Source organism: Mchenga conophoros, linkage group LG9 (genome assembly GCF_057382185.1).
Source record: "Mchenga conophoros isolate Kocher_MC1m ecotype Shallow Benthic linkage group LG9, M_conophoros_male_GT1.1, whole genome shotgun sequence".
Taxonomy (NCBI): domain Eukaryota; kingdom Metazoa; phylum Chordata; class Actinopteri; order Cichliformes; family Cichlidae; genus Mchenga; species Mchenga conophoros.
The window spans coordinates 24,912,147-24,932,232 of NC_140534.1; the positions used below are offsets into that span (position 1 = coordinate 24,912,147).

At 39.4% G+C, this 20,086-nt stretch overlaps 2 protein-coding genes across 2 annotated transcripts; both read right to left on the bottom strand.

The window, feature by feature from the left end:
- Nucleotides 1-150: 150 nt before the first annotated feature.
- Nucleotides 151-1,814, bottom strand: LOC146567349 (cystatin-B-like). Its single transcript, XM_085285853.1, has 4 exons — nucleotides 1,740-1,814; nucleotides 1,528-1,629; nucleotides 1,233-1,359; nucleotides 151-161 (listed from the first exon to the last, which is right to left on the bottom strand). The coding sequence occupies exons 1-4, from the start codon at nucleotides 1,812-1,814 to the stop codon at nucleotides 151-153; spliced, it is 315 nt and encodes a 104-aa protein (XP_085141979.1).
- A 3,819-nt stretch (nucleotides 1,815-5,633) lies between these two features.
- On the bottom strand, nucleotides 5,634-6,984 carry LOC146567350 (cystatin-B-like). Its single transcript, XM_085287123.1, has 3 exons — nucleotides 6,820-6,984; nucleotides 6,631-6,732; nucleotides 5,634-5,958 (listed from the first exon to the last, which is right to left on the bottom strand). The coding sequence occupies exons 1-3, from the start codon at nucleotides 6,886-6,888 to the stop codon at nucleotides 5,830-5,832; spliced, it is 300 nt and encodes a 99-aa protein (XP_085143249.1). The 5' UTR covers nucleotides 6,889-6,984; the 3' UTR covers nucleotides 5,634-5,829.
- Between the last annotated feature and the right edge of the window lie 13,102 nt (nucleotides 6,985-20,086).

Below are 20,086 nucleotides of genomic sequence, written 5' to 3' on the forward strand. Positions count from 1 at the left end.
TGCCTTCACGAATAATATCAAGTCATCTTGAGCCACAAACAACATTTCTGTAAGAAGGTAGAATCCGCAATCAGTTTTTGGCACTGACTTTTATATATCCTTTATTTATCCAGTTAAAAATAATCTCGCATTGACATTAAAAGTGTCTTTTTAAGAGTAATCTGGCCAAGAGGACAGCAGAAACTGCAACAAATATAACAATAGTTCTCTAAACATAGTTTAAGTGGACACATACAGACCGGATTGGTTACAATGTAAATACAATAACACAGAGTTATACAGATACCTGAAAAACAGGCCATTTTTACATTTTATATATAACCCCTATGTAAACCAGGTCTCTCTTGAAAATGAGATTTTTAATCTCAATGAGATTTTTTACCTGGATAAATAAAGGACTAATAAAACCCTGTTCACCAAAGTGTATTTACAAACATACAAATTACGCATTTTAAAAGCAAAACAAAACACGGAAACACTGGAAATTAGTTTTTGGCACAACAGGTAGTGAGTGGAAGTAAAGGGTGTGAGGTGTGATTGTATAATTTGGAGAGGATCAAACATGAATCATGGCCTAAAAAACTGCTTTCTGCTCTTCCTTTCAGGTTATCCTACTTCTGACACCCAAACCTCAGCATTTCCAAAAACTTTATCTAATGCAATTCAGTTATACCTACTGAACTTAAGGGGATAGTAAAAAAAAAAGATTGATCCAACATGCTAGTATCGATCCAATACAGATACCAGAGCTGGTATGGCAGGGCCAACCAGAGAGACACACACATGCCCACATTCACATTTATAGCCGACAAAAAAACACTGATAACCTAACATACAGGTCTTTGGGTCGTTGCACCACTGTGCCACACAAGTATCATTTACACCTATAAATGTATAGTTGTCATACTAAACTGTCAATTGGTGTGTTTATTATGAAGACTTGACTTATTTTAAACATATTTTCAGTTTGCTGGTAAAAGCCTGAGTTTATAACTGGCAAGAAATCAACAACACAATTTATTTTGTTGTTACACAATTCAACTTTTAATGCTTCAAACCTCTCAAGTTGCAGTCCAGTCAGTGCAACATGTCTAGAAATATTATAATTAAAATGATTGATTTCCTATAATTGTTACTTTTGAAGGAGCTTTATTGCATTTTTTTTCTTTTAGCACATGTCATGAGGCAGCAGCTTGGAGACAGAGAGCAGCAAAAAAACAAAGTGTGATCACATTGAAAAGGTTGGATGGGATCTTTGTCATGATGGTCTTCCATACCAGTAACTATAGCTTCCCCTCCATGACATGTAAGCTTCTTCCAGACTCGCAGATCAAGGTAGCTGCATCCTCCCACATGTACCTGCAGTCAAATCAGAGGAAACTTGTACTTGTTGAACGCTGAAGATCTTCAGTAAGATGTTCATCTGTTCAACAGGTCATCTGGAGCTCACAAGTAACTCAGTCCATAAATACTTTATTTTCTTTCGTTAATAATTCCTAACATGCATAATATCACAGTTTTAATTACCTTGATGACATAGTTGACTCCTTGCAACACCTGACTCTTGTACTGAACAGCGTTAAAAACTGCATATGCTTCATTTCTTTTTTCCTCTACTTGACACTTAACCTGTGTATGGACAAAATAAATGCAAAACATGACGTAAAATGCAGAGCAATGACTTGATGTGTCTGAGTGTTATGTGAGTCTGAATGTTACTCACATAACACTCAGCTCACCTCATCACAGATTTTCTGAATTTCCTCATCAGCGGCCCTCGTCTCCATGAATCCTGCGCATACCATTTCAGCCATTCTGAAAGTCAGCTGAAATAAATAGAGGTGTCAATTTTCTGGTTTTGTGTGACTCAAACATACTGGTGCCTCTCCGAGTACATGTACTGGATAAGTGACCTGGAAACTTACTGGAAGGTGGCTCTAACACATGATAGGTGGAGCAACATGTGTAACCACAGACCCTAAATGTTTGCTTACGCTGTCTTCTCCAAATATCTACTTGTGTAATTGCGTCTTAAATTTTAAATGTCTTTAAAACAGATAAAACCTAAGCTTTTATATGAACTTTTCTTTAGATGACTAAAAAGGGTGATAACTAAGAGGTGTTTCTTGCAGTCCTGTCAGTCTGTAGTCTGATATAAATGTCTTACAAAACTCCATTATGTGGCACAGCTGTGTCTGTCAAAAAGTATCTTAAATAAACAAAATGAGCTTTGCAAATTCTTTAAGCTGACTGTTCGAGAGATAAGCTATCAAACTTGACTCAGATCAATATGCCAGGTCTGCAGGTTTTTTTTAACTGAAGGGGTGATTGCAGAGACTTGCAGTTTTGCAAAGAACTCCAAAAACAAGTAAAGAGATTGATAAAAAGAATAATGATAATTTGTCAAATCCTGTCTGCCACCAAAGAATCTTCTTCTTCTTCCTTCATTTTTAATGGCAGCTTGCATCCAAAGATGTTGCACTGCTGCCATCTCCTGGGTTTTACTGTTACATCGCTTCCAAAACCTTAGATCCTCTTGATGAGTCCAGTATTTCTCAAAAAACGAAAAACCACTCCTTTTCCTTCATCATGACTTAACCACTCAACTACCTTTCAAACTTTTCTGCTCTGTAGTACCACCCATTTCTACCCTCAACACTCTGCTTTGACTGGCATACTTCCTGCAAATAATAAGTACATGTTCAACCGTTTCCACCAGTTACATAAACCAGTCGAATGTTTCCTCATTCTAAGGAGAGTGCCATTCGGAAAACAATGACCTGTTCGTATTCCCCTTATTAATATCTCCTCCTGCCTATTTATTCCTCTACTTCTCTTAACTTCTATTGCGTGTTGTACCCTATATAAATCTCTCCCTTTTACTTTGCTATGACCAAGTCAGTTTCCATAAATTCTTACTTTCTTTCCAGACTATACTTTTGATATCTGCACATCGACATCTACTTTTTTAACAGCTTCTTTAGCCAACCTATCTGCTCTTTCATTACCCACAATACCTATATGTATACCTATACCTATAGTTTTATTTATACAGCGCCAAATCACAACAACAGTCGCCTCAAGGCACTTTATATTATAAGGTAGACCCTACAATAATACATTCAGACAAAAACAAATAAATAACCATTCCACCTATTCTAAAGCCAACAGTATGGCATATAACCCTACTGCATATATACTCAGAAGATTTGATGGTCTTTTTGCAATTTGATGCGGCGTAGGTCTGCTCCAAGCATACTACATTTAACTGATGTGGATAGGGCCTGTGCCACAGGGCAACTTCAAGCTGATGTTCCACAAAACCAATATGCAAAATTATTCTGAGTGAGCCTTAATACCATCTCCAGACTGAGTTCTATGTCAGAGACAAGCAGAGAAGTTGGTGTCCTAAGAAGACGGCACCACAAGCAGACCGTTACCGTACTGTCACTGTCAGCACTTAGAAACCGTAAGCAGTCTGCTACAGATTTGCAAAGTTTTGGTTGATGCCACTCTACCCAGACAATCTGCAATGATATTAGCAACACATGCACCGACACATGCTGAGAGATAATATGTTTTGCAGTGAATCCAGGTTCTGCCTATGGCAGCTGGGTCGTGGGATTAAAGACCAACAATTTCTACTTGTCACATTTCAACTCTGAGGAATGTAACTTCTGGTTGTGAAACAGAGACTCAACAGCAGTGCTCACATGTTTCAAAGAATAGTTTGGACATTTCTCAAAGAACGTTAAGACCTGAAGACGTTTTTTCTCTTTTTTAGAATGTTTGGAATCTGAGGACAGAGACGGACCTGCAGACGGTCTCAGGATCAGTGGAGGCTCTCTTTGCACTTTGCTGTTTCTTTGTCTCTTTAACTTGTGACTATTTTCTTTTGTGTAGCTTTTACCTAGCATTTGGGGGAACATCCATTTGCTTTGTCTTCGCTGTTGTTTTTTCAGACACCTTGACTCTTTGCAAATAGTTCACAACAAAAATATATGTCGTTATGAACAAGAGAACTGAATTAACTTTATTATTGAAATCACAACGAGTCTGTTGTCAATGAATACACAATAAAAATACACTCTGATATGTCCAACGTTTCAGTGAGATCCAGTACTGTGACATCCTGCTGTGATTATTTTATTGCAGTGCCGCTTCTTTTGTCATATTTGTGCTTCTTTTAACAAGAAATCTTGCTGACTGTTCATGACTTAATGTAAATGTATAAAGTGTGAATAATCAGTGTTTTTTAATGTAAAATCCATCTGCACCTAGAGCTTTGTAATTAAACACCCTCTACACTTTTTTGCCAACAGCCCTCTGATTTCTTGCAAGAAATCCAACCAATGTGGCAAACAGTGTCACAAAGCATGTGCAAACCTTCTTTTGTATTTTCTAGTAGAGGAACAGTGTGATTTTAATGTTTTCAACAAGAAAATCAATCTAAAGCGTGTCATTTCAATCTGATGCATATTTACAATATGTTTGTAGACACAGACTGCATAGACTATGGTGAAATATCTGCAACTTGAGTCATCAATGGGATCACATTGCGTGTGATTAACAAAGATGAATGTCAGTCACAAGATAAAAACAATCACAGGCTGACTAATGCCAAAGTCTGCCAACAAAATACTGCTGACAACCCACTGACCACCTTTTTTTTTCCAAGTCAGAGTTGGGAAGTGTGATTTGAGGTTTGCCCGACAGTCTCGACATGTTCAAATACAGCATGTGACTTATTGTCATTTAAGATTGCTTAAATCATATTTTCCCTGTACACTGTTGTGTGTTATGTACAGTTCATTTGTGAACTTTGGACCACTGAAAACTTGAATAACTGGAAATCTTAAAGCGAAAGTTTTTCTTTACCTATGCTATGGAATAGCATGTCATGGTAGCATGGGTCGTCTTACATTTCAAATGTACGATGTTGGCTACCACACGTTGCCAGCACAGTTTCACCTTGATCATGAATCCTCAAACCTACAGAGCTCCATTGGAGGTTGAAACACCAGTCTTAGAAGATCATTTCAAATAATTTGGGGTTTTAACAATGTTTTTGGAAAGCACTGTCAAGATCCACTTAATGTATAACAAATGACTGATAGTATTTATGAACTTAAACCATTCAGTGACCCTTGAGCCTTCTAGGTGTTTAGACTATTGCACAAGGATCACTCCCATCAGGACAGAAATGTTTCAGCGCTGGAGAAAATTGAGCAACTTTCTATTGATTAGTGTAAAAGAACAAAACGTATCCTAAGAGTAGAAAAAGTTGATTAAAATCAATGAGACCCCTGCCTCATATCAGACTCAACTGTGTATTATGTCTCTTTCATGTAAGCATTCAAAAAGGAGGGCAAGCTAGATGAAAGAACTCTCCAAAAGATGTCATTTTAAACAAAATTGTGTTCAGAGTTCAGTCTGACATGATTATTGCTACAAAAATGTTTTTGCGGGTCTGAACACAAACATTGTGTGCTAAAATCCATCAATCACTTGTGCAAGACATGTATATAGCTGCCACATTTACTAAATATACTGCAAATGTGTCTTATGTTAGGAAAGAGAAATGAGTTTGCTTTCAGATAATATGCAGGCATTTCACAAATCAGACACCACAATAGAAGAAAAATCTGCTTAATTTATTTATGCACCTTGTATAAAAGTGTTCCACTTTACCTTACATCTACCATCTACAGTATATTGTTACATATAAGCAAAGGAAACTGCACATGTTTGTCAAGAGGCAGGTTATTAATGGACTACTACAAGACTACAGCCTGAAGGCACTGATGCTTTGGCTGGTTCGTTCTCCCATTAGAAGTACTCAATACTGTCATCGTGACTCTTGGGGTGTTGCACACTGGACAGCTCGAGCTCTCCTCCATAACACGGGAGTTTCTTGTAAACACGGAGGTGAACGCATTCATCTCCGCCCACATGGACCTGCAAGGAAGTACAAGAAAAAGTTAGAAGAGATACTTAATGTGCACATAGAAGTACTCGTGATAACATAAGCCACGCTGACCACACAACATGCTAACATGTAGGGAAGGAGGTGTTCATGTCTTCATTACAGAGTGGACTATGGCTAGAGTGATCAAAAACACGGATGAGTCATTTTAGACTAAGAAAATAAAGTAAATCTCTGCTTGTGAGACTTTATTGAAGCCCTGAGGGAGTGTTGTGCAAATGTGTTCCAAGCCATCATACACAAGTACTGGAAGCACTGGAATGGCTTGTTTTGCCCATTAACACCAGGAGTGTGAAGCACACATGTACTTTAATCTTCCTTTGCATATTTTTTCTCAAAATTTAAATACATTTAACCAAAACTTGGCTGGAAACTTAGATTAAAAGCATCAGCCGTGATGAATGACACTTAAGACTAGAAAATCAACAGTTTAAGGTTTGCATGAAATTCTATATATATGACCACATAACTACATAAGCCTAGAGATGGTAAAGAAAGAAAATCACTGATAATCGCGTTAGTTTTCACTTTATGGATCAGATTATCTACAGTTAATACTCTTATTGATGATATTTTATTATATGCAAGACCTCGGAGCTTTGCAGTGTTTCCACTGAGCTCACTGCTTGCATTACGAACATTACCTTAATGAAGTAGTTGGTCCCAGCAACGACCTGTGTTTTGTAGTTCTTTGCAGTGAAAACCTCGAAGTTTCTCCCGGTTTTCTGCTCTGCGTGAGGCTTCATCTGAATAACAATGACAGCAACATCAATAAGAAGCACAGGCCCCGTGTGCACAAAATGTTAAGTGTAAAATCTCTCTTTTCTACTCACTGCATCACAGATCGTCTGAACTTCTTCATCGGCCTGCTTCACATCGGTAAGCCCTCCGCACATCGGCATTTTGACAAGTTTTTGGTAGTGAAAAACGACGAAATAGTGAATAAACGCATGTAGAGCCTTTTTTATAGGTCGTTCGGTGAGTCAGCGAGTCATATGACGCCGCATTTTGGACCGTACCATCGGCATAGGGGGAGAAGGGGGTGGTATTTGCAAACGATCGCGTAAAAAACCAAGAAAAAAAGCTCACATAATCAGATATCCTAAGACAAGAAAACAATGAGTAGCTTTTCACATTTTTATACATTGATTTTGTGTTTATAGGATAAATCTTCTAAATGTTTGTACACGTATTTTTAGTCCGTACGCCTTTTACTGCATGTGTCGGTTAGTGCGAGCGTATGACAGCTGACTGTCAAGTCTGCCGGGAAGTGAAAATACAGGGTGTGATCTGTGATGTTTGGAGAGGATTACGCATGAATCACGGCCTAAAAACTGCTTTCAGTTCTTCCTTTCCGGTTATCGTACTTCGGATATCTGAACCTCAGCAAACCACAGTTCCCCAAAGTACTGAGTGGGTACTGCTCTCTGTGGTTCAGAAATTATTATTGCTATTATTTGTTGTTTAAGGCTGAATTAGAATTAGATTTTACCCAGCTCATTGGTTTCTTAACCAGGGGAAATCTAATTATTACTTGTTTAAAGTTAATCTTTAAACCTTGAAATGTTAGATGAAAAAATAAAAACCAAAAAGGAGACTTGAATGACTGCAAACGGCAGCAAAAAAGTAAAACACGCAGATGAAAAACCAGCCACAAAGTGACACAAGCTAAAGAAAAAAAAATAAAACACAGACAGACAGCTGAAAATGACTTGAAAGGCTGCAATAAGGGCACTACATAGACAGACATAATCAAGGAGCGACAAATAACACAGAAAAGCCAAACTAGTGCACACATAGACCAAACAACCAAACATATGACATGTCTGGATTTTTAGTAGTTATGTGTCTCTTATAGTTTGGGTTTCTTGTATGTAGAAAAGACAGGAAGAGCCTGAAAGAACAGGATTACTCGGAAACCTCAAGCTGTGGTGCTAACAGTCCACGCCTCTGCATGTGATGTGGTTACCATGGCCAGCAGGTCAGACAGCATTGCTGGAGAAGCTTTGCCTGGTATTTGAACTGAATGAGTCCAATGAGTAAAAGGGGCAGCAGTGGATTTCTGGAATGGGTGCAACTCAACTCTAGGTCAGGTGACTGTGCACGCCAGGCCATCTGGCCCACCATCTCATCACTCTCCTTCTTGGTCAAATAGCCCTTACACATCCTGGTTTTGGGGGTCATTGTCCTGCTGAAAAATAAATGATTGCCCAACTAAATACAAACTGGATGGGATGGCATGTTGCTGCAGGATGCTGTAGTAGCCATGCAAAGCACAGATTTCCACTGGTCTAATTTCCTTGTGTTTCTTGGCCCAACCAAATCTCTGCTGCTTATCGTTTTTCCTTAGTAGTGGTTTCCCAGCAGCTATCAGACCATAAAGACCTGATTCGCACCGTCTTCCCTGAACAGTTGATGTCAAGATGTGTCTGCTACAGGAACTTTGTGTGACATTTATCTGAGCTCTGATCTGAGGTGTTGTTAACTTGGGATTTCTGAGGCTAGTGACTCAGATGAATTTATCTTCATTATTTATCAAGCATTTTTTCAGAATTTGTCTTCAGCAGCAGAGGTGGGGCGGTCCTCATGTCAGCCAGTTTTGTTGTAGCGCTTAATGGTTTTTGCGACTGCACTTGGCGACACATGCAAGTTTTTTTTACGTTTTCCAGACTGGCTGACCTGTAGTTCTCAAAATAATAATGGACTGTGGTTTCCTTAGCTGATTAGGTCCTGCCATAATATGAATTCTGACAGCTGTCAGCTGTGTACCAACCTGACTTCTGCACAACACAACTGATGGTTTCAACCCCATTTAGAAGGCAAGAAATTCCACAAATGAAAACCATTTCAGGTGACTAAATCATGAAGCTCTTTGAGAGAAGGGCAAGGGTTTGCAGCGCTGTCAACAAAGCAAAGGGCTGCTACTTTGAGGAAGACACCCTGTTGCCTACATCAGCCGTAAGCTGCTACCAAGGGAGAGCCTCTACGCAACGGTGAAGAAGGAAGCCTTGGCCATTAAATGGCACTTGTCTCATTCAAATATTATTTGCAGGGAAGAGAATTCAACCTTCAAACTGACCAGAAAACCCTGACCCAAAACCCTGCTGTGGCTACAGAGAATGAAGGACAGTGATGAGAGAATCATCAGATGGTATCTTGCTTTGCAGCCATACCAGTTTAAGGTTCATTACATCCCTGGTAGAGACAACGCCCCTGCCGATAACCTCTATTGCTGCCTGAGGAAAGACCAAGAAGTGGGTGTGTGTCTGACTACATCATAAACTTCATTGAGAGAAGGCCAAGGGTTTGCAGTGCAGCAAACAGAGAGTATGAATGTCAGTATGTATCTACAATGTAGAAAGTATTAAAAAAAAAAAAAAACATTGTATGAGAAGGTTTGTCAAACTTTTGACTGATAGTGTATATGTGGACTTTTAATGAGGTAACATTTTTTACTGGTTTGTGGGCTGGTTATTGAGCAACATGAAAGACATATGCATATTTTTGAACCTACATTAACAGCCCATTACAAACCAATGTCTGTAGTAAGTGGTGGTGCAATTACACAAGCTAATGTAACATGGGGATAAAACTGGCTTGTTGAAACATGTCTGCTGCTTCGACATTAAGGAAACTTTTGGATGTTTACTTCTCTGTGGATTTTGTTTTTCTTCTTCTTCTTCTTCCATAAAGTATTTTTTTTATTACCATTAGTGTTGCTGCTCTGTTGGAAGTATATGTTTTCTCTGGAAGCTGTGTCAGCATTAACATTACCAGCATGTGACCTCAGATAATACAAAGTTTAGGATAGTAATGACCTGACCATCCTTTCATTTTGTGAGACAAACTGCATGCAAAGCTTCGGTTTATGGATACGCGTTTTGGAAACTACTGAACTTCTCTTCGGTAGATGGAGTCCTGGGGGTGTGTCACTCCTACAATACTGACTTCCCTAGACTCTGAGACATGCAGCTCATCCAGCTAAAGGACCTTTTAGCCCAGATTCTTACATGTTCCCCAACTTTGCGTTAAAGCAGAGCAGAAACTTGTGTAGCAGGTTTCAGTGGACTCATCTCACATCTGAGGCTCCACTGAAAAGACCACAGTGAGATTGTTGAACACTCCAAACACAGATGCCCATGACAGATATATAGTGCCAGTGGTTGACCAGTAATAATGTTTTAACTAGGGATGTTAACGTTAACGCGGATGAATTTGTCATCACGATTAACGCGATTAACATTTTTAACGCAATTAACCAATCTGGAACGTAGAATGACTCAAAATCATGTCTCAACACCGTTTGTCCAAAGTTTGTTTATTCTGTGCTCCAGATGGGTTAAATGCAATAAAAATGTTAATCGCGTTAATCGTGATGACGGATTAATCCACGTTAATGTTGACAGCCCTAGTTTCAAAGCAAAAATGAGTTAATGACAATAAGAGTCCTGCTAGTGACAGCTTAGAGTCAGTTTATATTTGTGTATTTTTTGACTTGGTTTCTCTAATGTTTCTAATGCAAAGAACATTGCATTTTGTTGCTATATCGATATTGTAGTTGGTCCTAACATGAGAAGTTCCGAGTGGGTTTTGCTCTGATTTAGGTGCTGTATTGTGAGTATTAATTAATTTATGTATTTCATTGACACTGACAGTTAAAGAACATTTTAAGAAAAATCTTTAATTATAAATGATGCCATATGGACAAAACATAATTAACATCTTGCAATGATGTGTATGTCTGTGGATGTTTCTCGAAGCTTTTGAAGACTGGTTTGCTTTGACTGATCTACAAAGGATTTCAGTATTTGGTGAGTTTAATTCAGAATCCTTCATTTTCATTGATCTCCCTTTCATTTATTTGTTGACATTTTGATGCGCTGCCTTGAATATTACTGGTATATGATATGAAGTTTTACTAATTAAAAAAAAATTAATTCATACTTACCCGTAATTTCTGTGTCTGAAGAGACATGTATATTAGTTGTGTCACACAAACATGTATAGAATCACTTTATTTCTTTCATGCTTCATCATTAGGTTGGATGTCTGTTTATATTCAGAGATAAGAAAGAAATGTGCTGACTGTTTTCCCTTTCTTGAGTGAAAATGCAATGGCTTTAAGACTAATGCATAATTTTGATATTTTACAGATCTAATATTTCCCCAGTGAAAAGCAATTATCGGTCTTCATTTCACTCTGAGTGTCACTGTATCCAAACTGCATTTACTGTAGCTGCCACATTATCTGTGTGTCTGACAGAGATGGACAAAAACGGAAAATTTCAAAAGCACCAAATAAAATTCAAAACGGCTTTATTGAAAGCTCTAACTAAAATACAAAGATAAGCAGGTCCAGAAGAGAGAAGCAAATGTTGGGATTTATTTTTAAGAAAATAAAGGCTAATATCTTATAATTAGCATCACATATTTCTGTTTTATACTTTATTGCACGCCCTTCTCTAAGGAATTTGAGGGGAAGGGTCTGTCTCACTGGTGAAGGCATCACTAGTCGGAAATTTCTGGGGTTTGGGGAGCTCTGTTTCTACTTATCTCTTTATACAGGTCTGGTGACGGGTGAAGTGGCGTCTCTAAATAAGGAGATGTCCAGAAAGTTGCAGAAAAAGACACGTGAGCCGACATCAGACCTAAGGCCTAAACTATCACACATATTAAAAAGTGTTTCCTGCCTGGGCGCGGGAGCCTTTTGCCTCTGAGCCAGAGAGAGGAAGCCCATGGCGCCACGGAAAACAAATTTGAAATTCTAACCGTTTTGATAATCAATTGTGAAAACTTATAATTGGAGCACATTTGTCTTCTCGCTCATAAAAAAAAAAAAACCTACACAAACTAAAAACACACATGAAACGAGGTACGAGGGCCAGCGGGTGTGTCACTCCTACCATACCGCCCTAGACTCTGAGACATGCAGCTCATCCAGCCAAAAGACCTTTTGGTCCAGATTCTTACATGTTCCTCAGCTTTGCTTTAATGCAGAGCAGAAATGTGTGAAGCAAGTACTTTTCTATGAGACATTTTAGTAATTTTAATATCATAAATTCACTGTTGCACCTTATCTTGCTTGAGTTCGAGCAATGTGTTTTCCTGTGCTGTTATGTTACAGTAAAAACACGTGTGTTACATGCTTACTGTGTTAAATGTAAGTTCAGTTTTGTAACTGTGCAATCCTGAGAAAATGCAGATATTGGTCAAAGAAGTATCTTTTTGTTTATTGCCTTAATGTTTTTAAAGTGTTTAGAAGAAAAAAAAGATATGGGTTTTTTTTAGATATGTTTAGTTAAACGATAAGAATGTGGAAAATCCATTTATCATTGGCAGATGTCAGCCTGCAGACCAACAAAAATTTCTAAGTGTAATTTGAGATTACCAAGACACATACATATCTTGCAAACATGTTAAAAAGCAGTTTAACAGACTTCCCAGGTTTATCTTGTATACAGTAGGCTACAATCACATTGGACTCAGTGGTGTGTCCATAGGGGGCATGGTGTGCCCCCGCACCCAATACACACACACACACACGCACACACACGCACACACACACACACACACACACACACACACACACACACACACACAAAACACACACACACACACACACACACACACCAAGTACCTTTAGATGATCGCATGAATAGGACCAGAAAGCGTGTAACTTGATACACCCTTACTTTAACATACATACTTTAACGTACATGTACATAATATAAATATTTGTATGCTTTGCGACTTTCTGCTTCTATACTGCTATATTTTTGAATGCAAATATCATGTTTTTTTTACTCCATAATATTGATTTTACAGAATAATTATTTTGCACTTAAATTGCATTATTATAGATCATGCAACCGATCAGTATAAAAATAATTAAAATCAGCAGCAGCTGCAATGAAAACATGAATACGTTTTTTATTATTTTGAAACGGTCAGCTCTATATAGATGTGACGAGCAGTGAGGATAAACAGATAAACAAACCCTGTCATATTAATTTTCCTACAGTCACAGGAATTGTGTAATATTATAACATTCCGCCACCTGGGGGCGCTGTGTGATCATTTGAAAAACTCAGCCTACATTTAGTGTATTATTCACATCATTTATTACATCCGCTGAACAGTATCCGTATTTGTCACATATTGTGACAATTTTAAAAAGTAATGTTGCCAATTGTCTCCCCTTCATCTTTGGGATGCATTTTTCATTTCTCCTGACTATTTGTGATGATTTAGACCCACTGAAGTACTAGCATGAAGTATGAAAACTACATCTTTGTACAGGAAGTCATTACTTTGTTACACAGCTGTTGCTTGCATTTTGTTTTTGTTTTTGTTTTTTTAAAAAGTATGTCCTCATGTGGAGGCAATAGGTTTATTTCCCAGCATAGATCAATAAAGTCAACAATGTTTAACAAAATATACAAATTTTGCCATTCACAGTGAAGCATAAAGTTTTTAAAAAGTCCAAATCTACACGAGCATAGAACTTACAGAAATAAAGAATAAACCATACACGGCAAGAATATTCTTTTGAGTTATTGTTTATTTATTGAACAGGATAAAATTATTAAGTTAAAAACTAATATAAGATCAATTCAGTTCAATTCAATTCAACTAAAGAAAATCCATAAAATTCAATTCAATATAAATAGTGCCAATTGATAAAAACAGCTGTCTTATGTTGTCAGGTAAAGACCAAACACCGTACAATATAAGAGAGAAACCCCCAACAATCAACTGATCCCCTTTGAGCAAGGGCAACAACAGGAAGGAAAAAGTCCCTTTTAGCAATAAGAAGCCTCCGGCAGACACATGGTGATTGGTTGGGGGTGAAGGGAAAGAGAAAATAATGTGGCACAGTAATGGTACATGATCACATTGGGAATTACACCAATGACAAGCCAATACAAGGGAAATATGATTGCTGTTAGTGCTGCACATACTCTTGCACAAACTTGTAAATACCAACTAAATTCTCTAATATTTAATACTTTTTTCCTCTCCTTTTTATTGTTGTTATTAATATTATTATTACTTTATTACTACCACTGCTATTTTCTGTTATTTTCTTCTCAATATAACTGCACAATCTCTATATGCTCATGTAAAGCTGAGGAGCACAAGCCAAAGAATTTCATTATGGATAAATGTGGCTACACTGTTTATCTGTACATGACAATAAAACTTGAAATTTGAAACTTGCTGTCCCTGTGACATTTTAAAACACTGGGATGCTTTTCAAGAAGCTTTTTTAAAACAGCTTTAGTGACATTACTCTGACATCACAACACAGTAGTGATTGTTACTAAAATGGGCTTCTGTATGCCAGTGCAGTTATTTGAGTTATTTCCTTAAAAAATAAGTTAAATGACTGTATTTCCTTATGCGCTGACTGTTACTGTGTAGCTGTGCAGTTATGTTGACATCCCCTAGAACTGAAACACACAAAAAACTGTTTTATTCTGAATAAATATGTGTAATGACCCTCACTCCTCTGTATTCCAGGTTTTGATGGTTACTGGTATTAGAGTAAAATTATTTAGAGTAGTGTTTGCAACTTTTCTGTGTTTCCCTTTCAGGTAATTTGAGTTTATTTGAACTTTGTTTGCTTTATATTCTGATTTATCTACAGCACAGGAACACACATCCACACACTACATACATTACTGATTAACTGATCGCATTATTAACTTTAGGGTTGTTTTTTTTAACAATTTTTACTTTTCATACAAATCATGTGTGGTCTCCATATTTTGTCCTTCCCTTTGAGCCAGAGCCATCACATATGGATGGTGGATGATACAACTAATGACACTTGCACATAATAAAGGGAAAAGGTTCTCCATGCACAGACCAATGAATTATGCCGTGCCAAAAATACACGTTCAAACCCTTCATGTCCCAGGAGTCACACGTCTATCCTCTTAAGCCCTGCAGTGAAGTGAGTGTGGCTACATACATCAGACCATCTGCAAATTGTCAGCTCTTGTCCTGCTGTCAGGTTTTCCGAGCCTGATTTAACAACTGACTTGTTTTCATGCTTTTTCCATCAGGATTTCAACCACAGCACTGACATCGTGTTATCCCAAACAAACATTGACCGAGTTCTCTGAACAGTTAAAAATAGTCTTAAATCAAAAGTAAGTGGAAAGCTTTGTAATGTTAAAAAAAATCACAAATTAACCAATAAAATAATTTTGCAAATCACAAAAATTCTTTTTTTTCCAAGAGTTTACTGTGTTGGTGTGTTGTTACTGAGCGGGAGAGTGGGACCACCAGGAATCACTGACAAAGTAAGGGAGGAGGCAAAAATCAGAGGGTGGGTGTGCTTTACATGTAAGTGTAACAAATCAACAGAAGAGAAGCATCAGAAAGATAACAGCGGGCTCACAAGTTGAAAGACTAAGGTGTAATGAAGTAAAACAAAGCTGTCATAGACCAACCGTTAAGCACACTGGGGGGTAATTGTTCTCAGGCTTACTTGATTTGCAAGATAAACAACAACAGGATGTGCAGGTGTTCTTTCAGTAGCAAGGTCATGTGAATGAAACAGCATCATATGTGAGAGCTGTTTCTTCAACCCCCATTGCAGTGTCTCTGCAGGAAAGTGTAACTTTCTTACAAAGCACTGAATTCTTGAGGCTCACATTCCTGATGAACTCTCACTGCTGGTGTTATTACAGATGAACTTATTATAAACTGATGGTGAGTAACTGTCATCATGGCTACAAAGAAACACTACTGCTCAGTTTTTCACATCTATTTTTGTCCCTTTGAGAGCCACGTAGCAGCTGTCATTTATTTCCATTACCCTGAAAAGAAGGCAGACATTTCTAAGCAGATGTGTTAAATAAAGACATGATCAGAATACTTTACATATACTATACATAATACTATACAGCCATACTCCTGTGCGCTGTGTACATCCCTCCCTCCTCCAATGTCAACAACAGGAATGAGGCACTGAATGAACTGTACCAGCACATCAGTGAGCAGCAGACAGCCCATCCTGATGCTTTTCTCATCCTGGCTGGGGATTTCAATCATGCAGACTTAAAGTGCGTGTTTCCAAAAATACAACAACACATAGACTTTCCAACAAGGGGAAATAACACACTGGACTTTGTTTACACCACCCAGAGAGGAGCTTACAAAGCTTTTCCCCTCCCCTACCTCGGCGCCTCAGACCATATCACTGTCATGCTAATGCCTGCTTACAGACCGCTCGTTAAAGTGACCAAAGAATTAAAACACATTTAATAAAATAAAGACATTCAAGTACAGTAAGATTTTTGCATGAAAATACAAAACTACACAAAAAAAAGCATTAAAATCAAATCTCAACAGTTGTCTTGAAGAAGAAAAAAAAAATAAGCGGATACAAGTGTGGCCAGAGGGGTCTTCAGAGGCTCTACAGGACTGCTTTAATACTACAGACTGGAACATGTTTAAGCAGGCTGCCACCTATAACAACACCACTGACCTCCAGGAGTATGCAGAGACTGTTACTGCCTACATCAACAAGTGTATTGAGGATGTAACAGTCACGAAAACCATAACTGTCCGGGCCAATCAAAAACCATGGATGACAGGAGAGGTCTACAGGCTGCTGAAAGCTCGGAATGTTGCCTTCAGAGATGGAGACGAGGCAAGCCTGAGGACAGCTAGGGCCAACCTTTCCCGTGGCATCAGAGAGGCTAAGAGACAGTACTCCAGGAAAATATCTCATCACTTCAAAGACAGCAGAGACTCACGGAGCCTGTGGCGGGGCATTCAGACCATCACAGATTACAAGCCCCCACCACAGACCTGTGATAGCACTATCCCCCTGCTGAACGAGCTGAACACTTTCTTTGCTCGCTTTGAAGTCCAAAACAGCACCACTGCACAGAAGACCCCACCCCCTCCTGGTGACCAGGTGATGACTCTGTCACCGGACAGCGTGAGGAGATCCCTCAGCAGGATCAATGCACGTAAAGCTCCGGGTCCTGACAACATTCCTGGTCGTGTACTGAGAGACTGTGCAGTGGAACTCACTGATGTCTTCACAGACATCTTCAACATATCACTCATCCAGGCTGTCGTCCCCACATGTTTTAAAGCCACCACAATCATTCCGGTTCCAAAAAAGTCATCTCCCTCCTGCTTTAATGACTACCGTCCTGTTGCACTTACTCCCATCCTGATGAAGTGCTTCGAACGACTAGTCATGCAGCACATCAAGACTGTCCTGCCCCCCTCCCTGGATCCCTTCCAGTTTGCGTATCGGCCCAACCGCTCAACCGATGATGCCATCTCCACTGCACTCCACTCGGCACTCACACACCTGGACAAAAAAGACTCATATGTTCGAATGCTGTTCATAGATTTCAGTTCAGCATTCAACACTATAATCCCCCAACAGCTCATTCAAAAACTGGTCCAGCTGGGGCTCAACACCTCACTGTGCAACTGGCTGTTGGATTTCCTCACCGGAAGACCTCAAGCAGTACGGGTTGGCAGTAATACATCCAGCACCATCATTTTAAACACAGGGGCCCCGCAGGGATGTGTGCTGAGCCCCCTCCTCTTCACTCTGCTGACCCATGACTGCACTCCATCATACAGCTCCAACCTCTTCATCAAGTTTGCGGACGACACAACGGTGGTGGGTCTCATTAGCAACAGGGATGAGACCGACTACAGAAGTGAGGTGAGACGCCTGGCCACGTGGTGTGCTGACAACAATCTCTCTCTGAATGTGGAGAAGACGAAGGAGATTGTTGTGGACTTCAGGAGAATGCACACCCAACATGCTCCTCTGACCATTGACGGAGCGTCTGTGGAGAGAGTGAGCAGCACCAAGTTCTTGGGTGTGCACATCACAGAGGATCTCTCCTGGACGTACAACACCACAGCACTGGCCAAGAAATCACAGCAGCGTCTCTTCTTTCTCCGCAAACTAAGAAGAGCAGGAGCACCAGCCCCCATCATGTACACTTTCTACAGAGGCACCATCGAGAGCATCCTGTCGAGCTGCATCACTGTGTGGTTTGGAGCCTGCAATGCGTCCTGCCATAGAACCCTCCAACGCATAGTGAGAGCTGCAGAGAGGATCATTGGTGTCTCTCTCCCCTCCCTCCAGGACATTTACAGCACCCGTCTCACTAAAAAAGCCCTTTGCATAGCGGCTGATCCCACGCACCCAATGCAAAGCTTCTTCAAGCTGCTGCCGTCGGGGAGGAGACTGCGGAGTCTCCAGGCCAGGACCAGCAGGCTGAAGGACAGCTTCATCCATCAGGCTGTCAGGAAGCTTAACTCCCTCCCGATTCTGCCCCCTCTCCCCTCTCTCCTCCACGGTCTCACTGAACTCTGTCACACACACACAAACACACACACTCTCTGACTCACTCACTGGCCTGCACCAGTTACCAGTCACTTTGTGGAGCATTGGACTGCCATTACCTCATAAGACTTTGTTGTTACACTTTCTCTTACCGTACATTACTAAATCTCCATTTGCACTATTTGCCTATTTGCACTACTCTGCCTGGTTTACACTCAATGTCACTTACCCATTATATTGTATATTGTACAGCTTTCTTGTTATATGTAAAATTGTATTTATTAAAATTTTTACTTTTTAATTATTTTACTTGCATTTTTAATCACTTTTATATTTAAATATATTTAAATGTTCATTTGCTATTTATCTAGGGATTGAGAGTAACGCAATTTCTATTCTCTGTATGTCCTGTACATGTGGCAGAATCGACAAATAAAGTTGACTTTGACTTTGACTTTGACTTGACTTATTAGTTCCATTCTAAACTGTTATTGTTAGTTTTTTTAACAGACACTCATATAAAATATAATCATGAAAGTTACTAAATGTAAAGTTTCTGCATAAAAAAAAATAAGTCAGACTAAGACTCTCAAAGTGTGACGTTGAATTAAAATTAAGTATTGCAAACTCACCCTCCCTATCCAACGCCAACTCCAACGCTTACCTCCCCCATGATGTGGACATCGGGTCAGCTGGAGGCGCAGCCGAAGATTGCAGCGGTCCCAGATCAGATGTCCACACTGGAACACTTTCCCATGTTGCTTGTCTGTGTTTATTGTGTTATGGTGTGTTGATACTTGTGCATTCCTGTATTATCCTTTTGTGTTGCACATTTCGATGTTTTTTTTCCTCGCTACCTGGCCTGACCTGTCTCCCCAATGTGATGTTTGTATTGTATGTACGGTCGGCAACGTCTGTCATCTCGGTTGTGGGCAAAAGACCTGCAACTGACAAATAAAGGCTATCTCAACTCTCATCATCATCACTTAAAAAAATAATGTGCACTATAGATAAGATATTACAGGTGAATACAGTCCAGGCATCATGAAGAAGAGTAATGAAGTTTGACGGCCACGGGTAGGAATGCTTTACTGTAGCCTTCAGTGATGCATCGTGGCTTAATGAGTCTTTTGCTGAACATGCTCCTGCATCCTGTGTGAAGGATTTCTCTAGTATTGACTGTAACCTGGACAGCATCCTCCTTTCTGAAACATCCGTCAGAAAGTCAAGCTCCACATCAACGACGTTGCTGGCCACATGAATCGGATTATTGAGCAGTGCTGTTATGCACTACCCTCAGTCTGCTGCTGCAGCACACCAATAACATAGAGGATTCGACTGGACACCACAGACTCATAAAACATCCTGAGCACCGTCCAGCAGATGTTTTAACTATTCCTTTGAAAAGATAGAAAAGTCACTCTATAAGAGACGTGGTGCTATAATAATAAAAAAAATCTTTTTATTCAGGGTAGAATATCACCTGAAAACATTTTTTTAACCCTTTCTTAGCTGTTGTCCAAATCTTACGCATTTCTTTCCTTTACCAGAGGACAGGCATCAATGTTTTTAACTAAGTTTAACTGTTTGTAAAGTTGTATGGAGCTAGTTAGCAAAAAGAAAATGGCAACAAACCTGCTTGATTTCACTGCCCTCTATCGGCAGAGAATGAAAGCCCTTTTACCAGCGGTTGGTGCTATAACTGCTACATCCTGAGATCGGCGCCAAACGCACCATTATTTAAGGAGCACCCCCTC

Excerpts from the sequence above, each read along its gene's own strand:
- LOC146567350 (XM_085287123.1), bottom strand. The coding sequence starts at position 6,888 with ATGCCGATGTGCGGAGGGCTTACCGATGTGAAGCAGGCCGATGAAGAA. Across the intron at positions 6,733-6,819 it reads TTCAGACGATCTGTGATGCA|ATGAAGCCTCACGCAGAGCA; the intron begins GTGAGTAGAAAA and ends ATTGTTATTCAG. Across the intron at positions 5,959-6,630 it reads GGACCAACTACTTCATTAAG|GTCCATGTGGGCGGAGATGA; the intron begins GTAATGTTCGTA and ends ACTTCCTTGCAG.
- LOC146567349 (XM_085285853.1), bottom strand. The coding sequence starts at position 1,814 with ATGGCTGAAATGGTATGCGCAGGATTCATGGAGACGAGGGCCGCTGAT. Across the intron at positions 1,630-1,739 it reads TTCAGAAAATCTGTGATGAG|GTTAAGTGTCAAGTAGAGGA; the intron begins GTGAGCTGAGTG and ends GTCCATACACAG. Across the intron at positions 1,360-1,527 it reads GAGTCAACTATGTCATCAAG|GTACATGTGGGAGGATGCAG; the intron begins GTAATTAAAACT and ends ATTTGACTGCAG.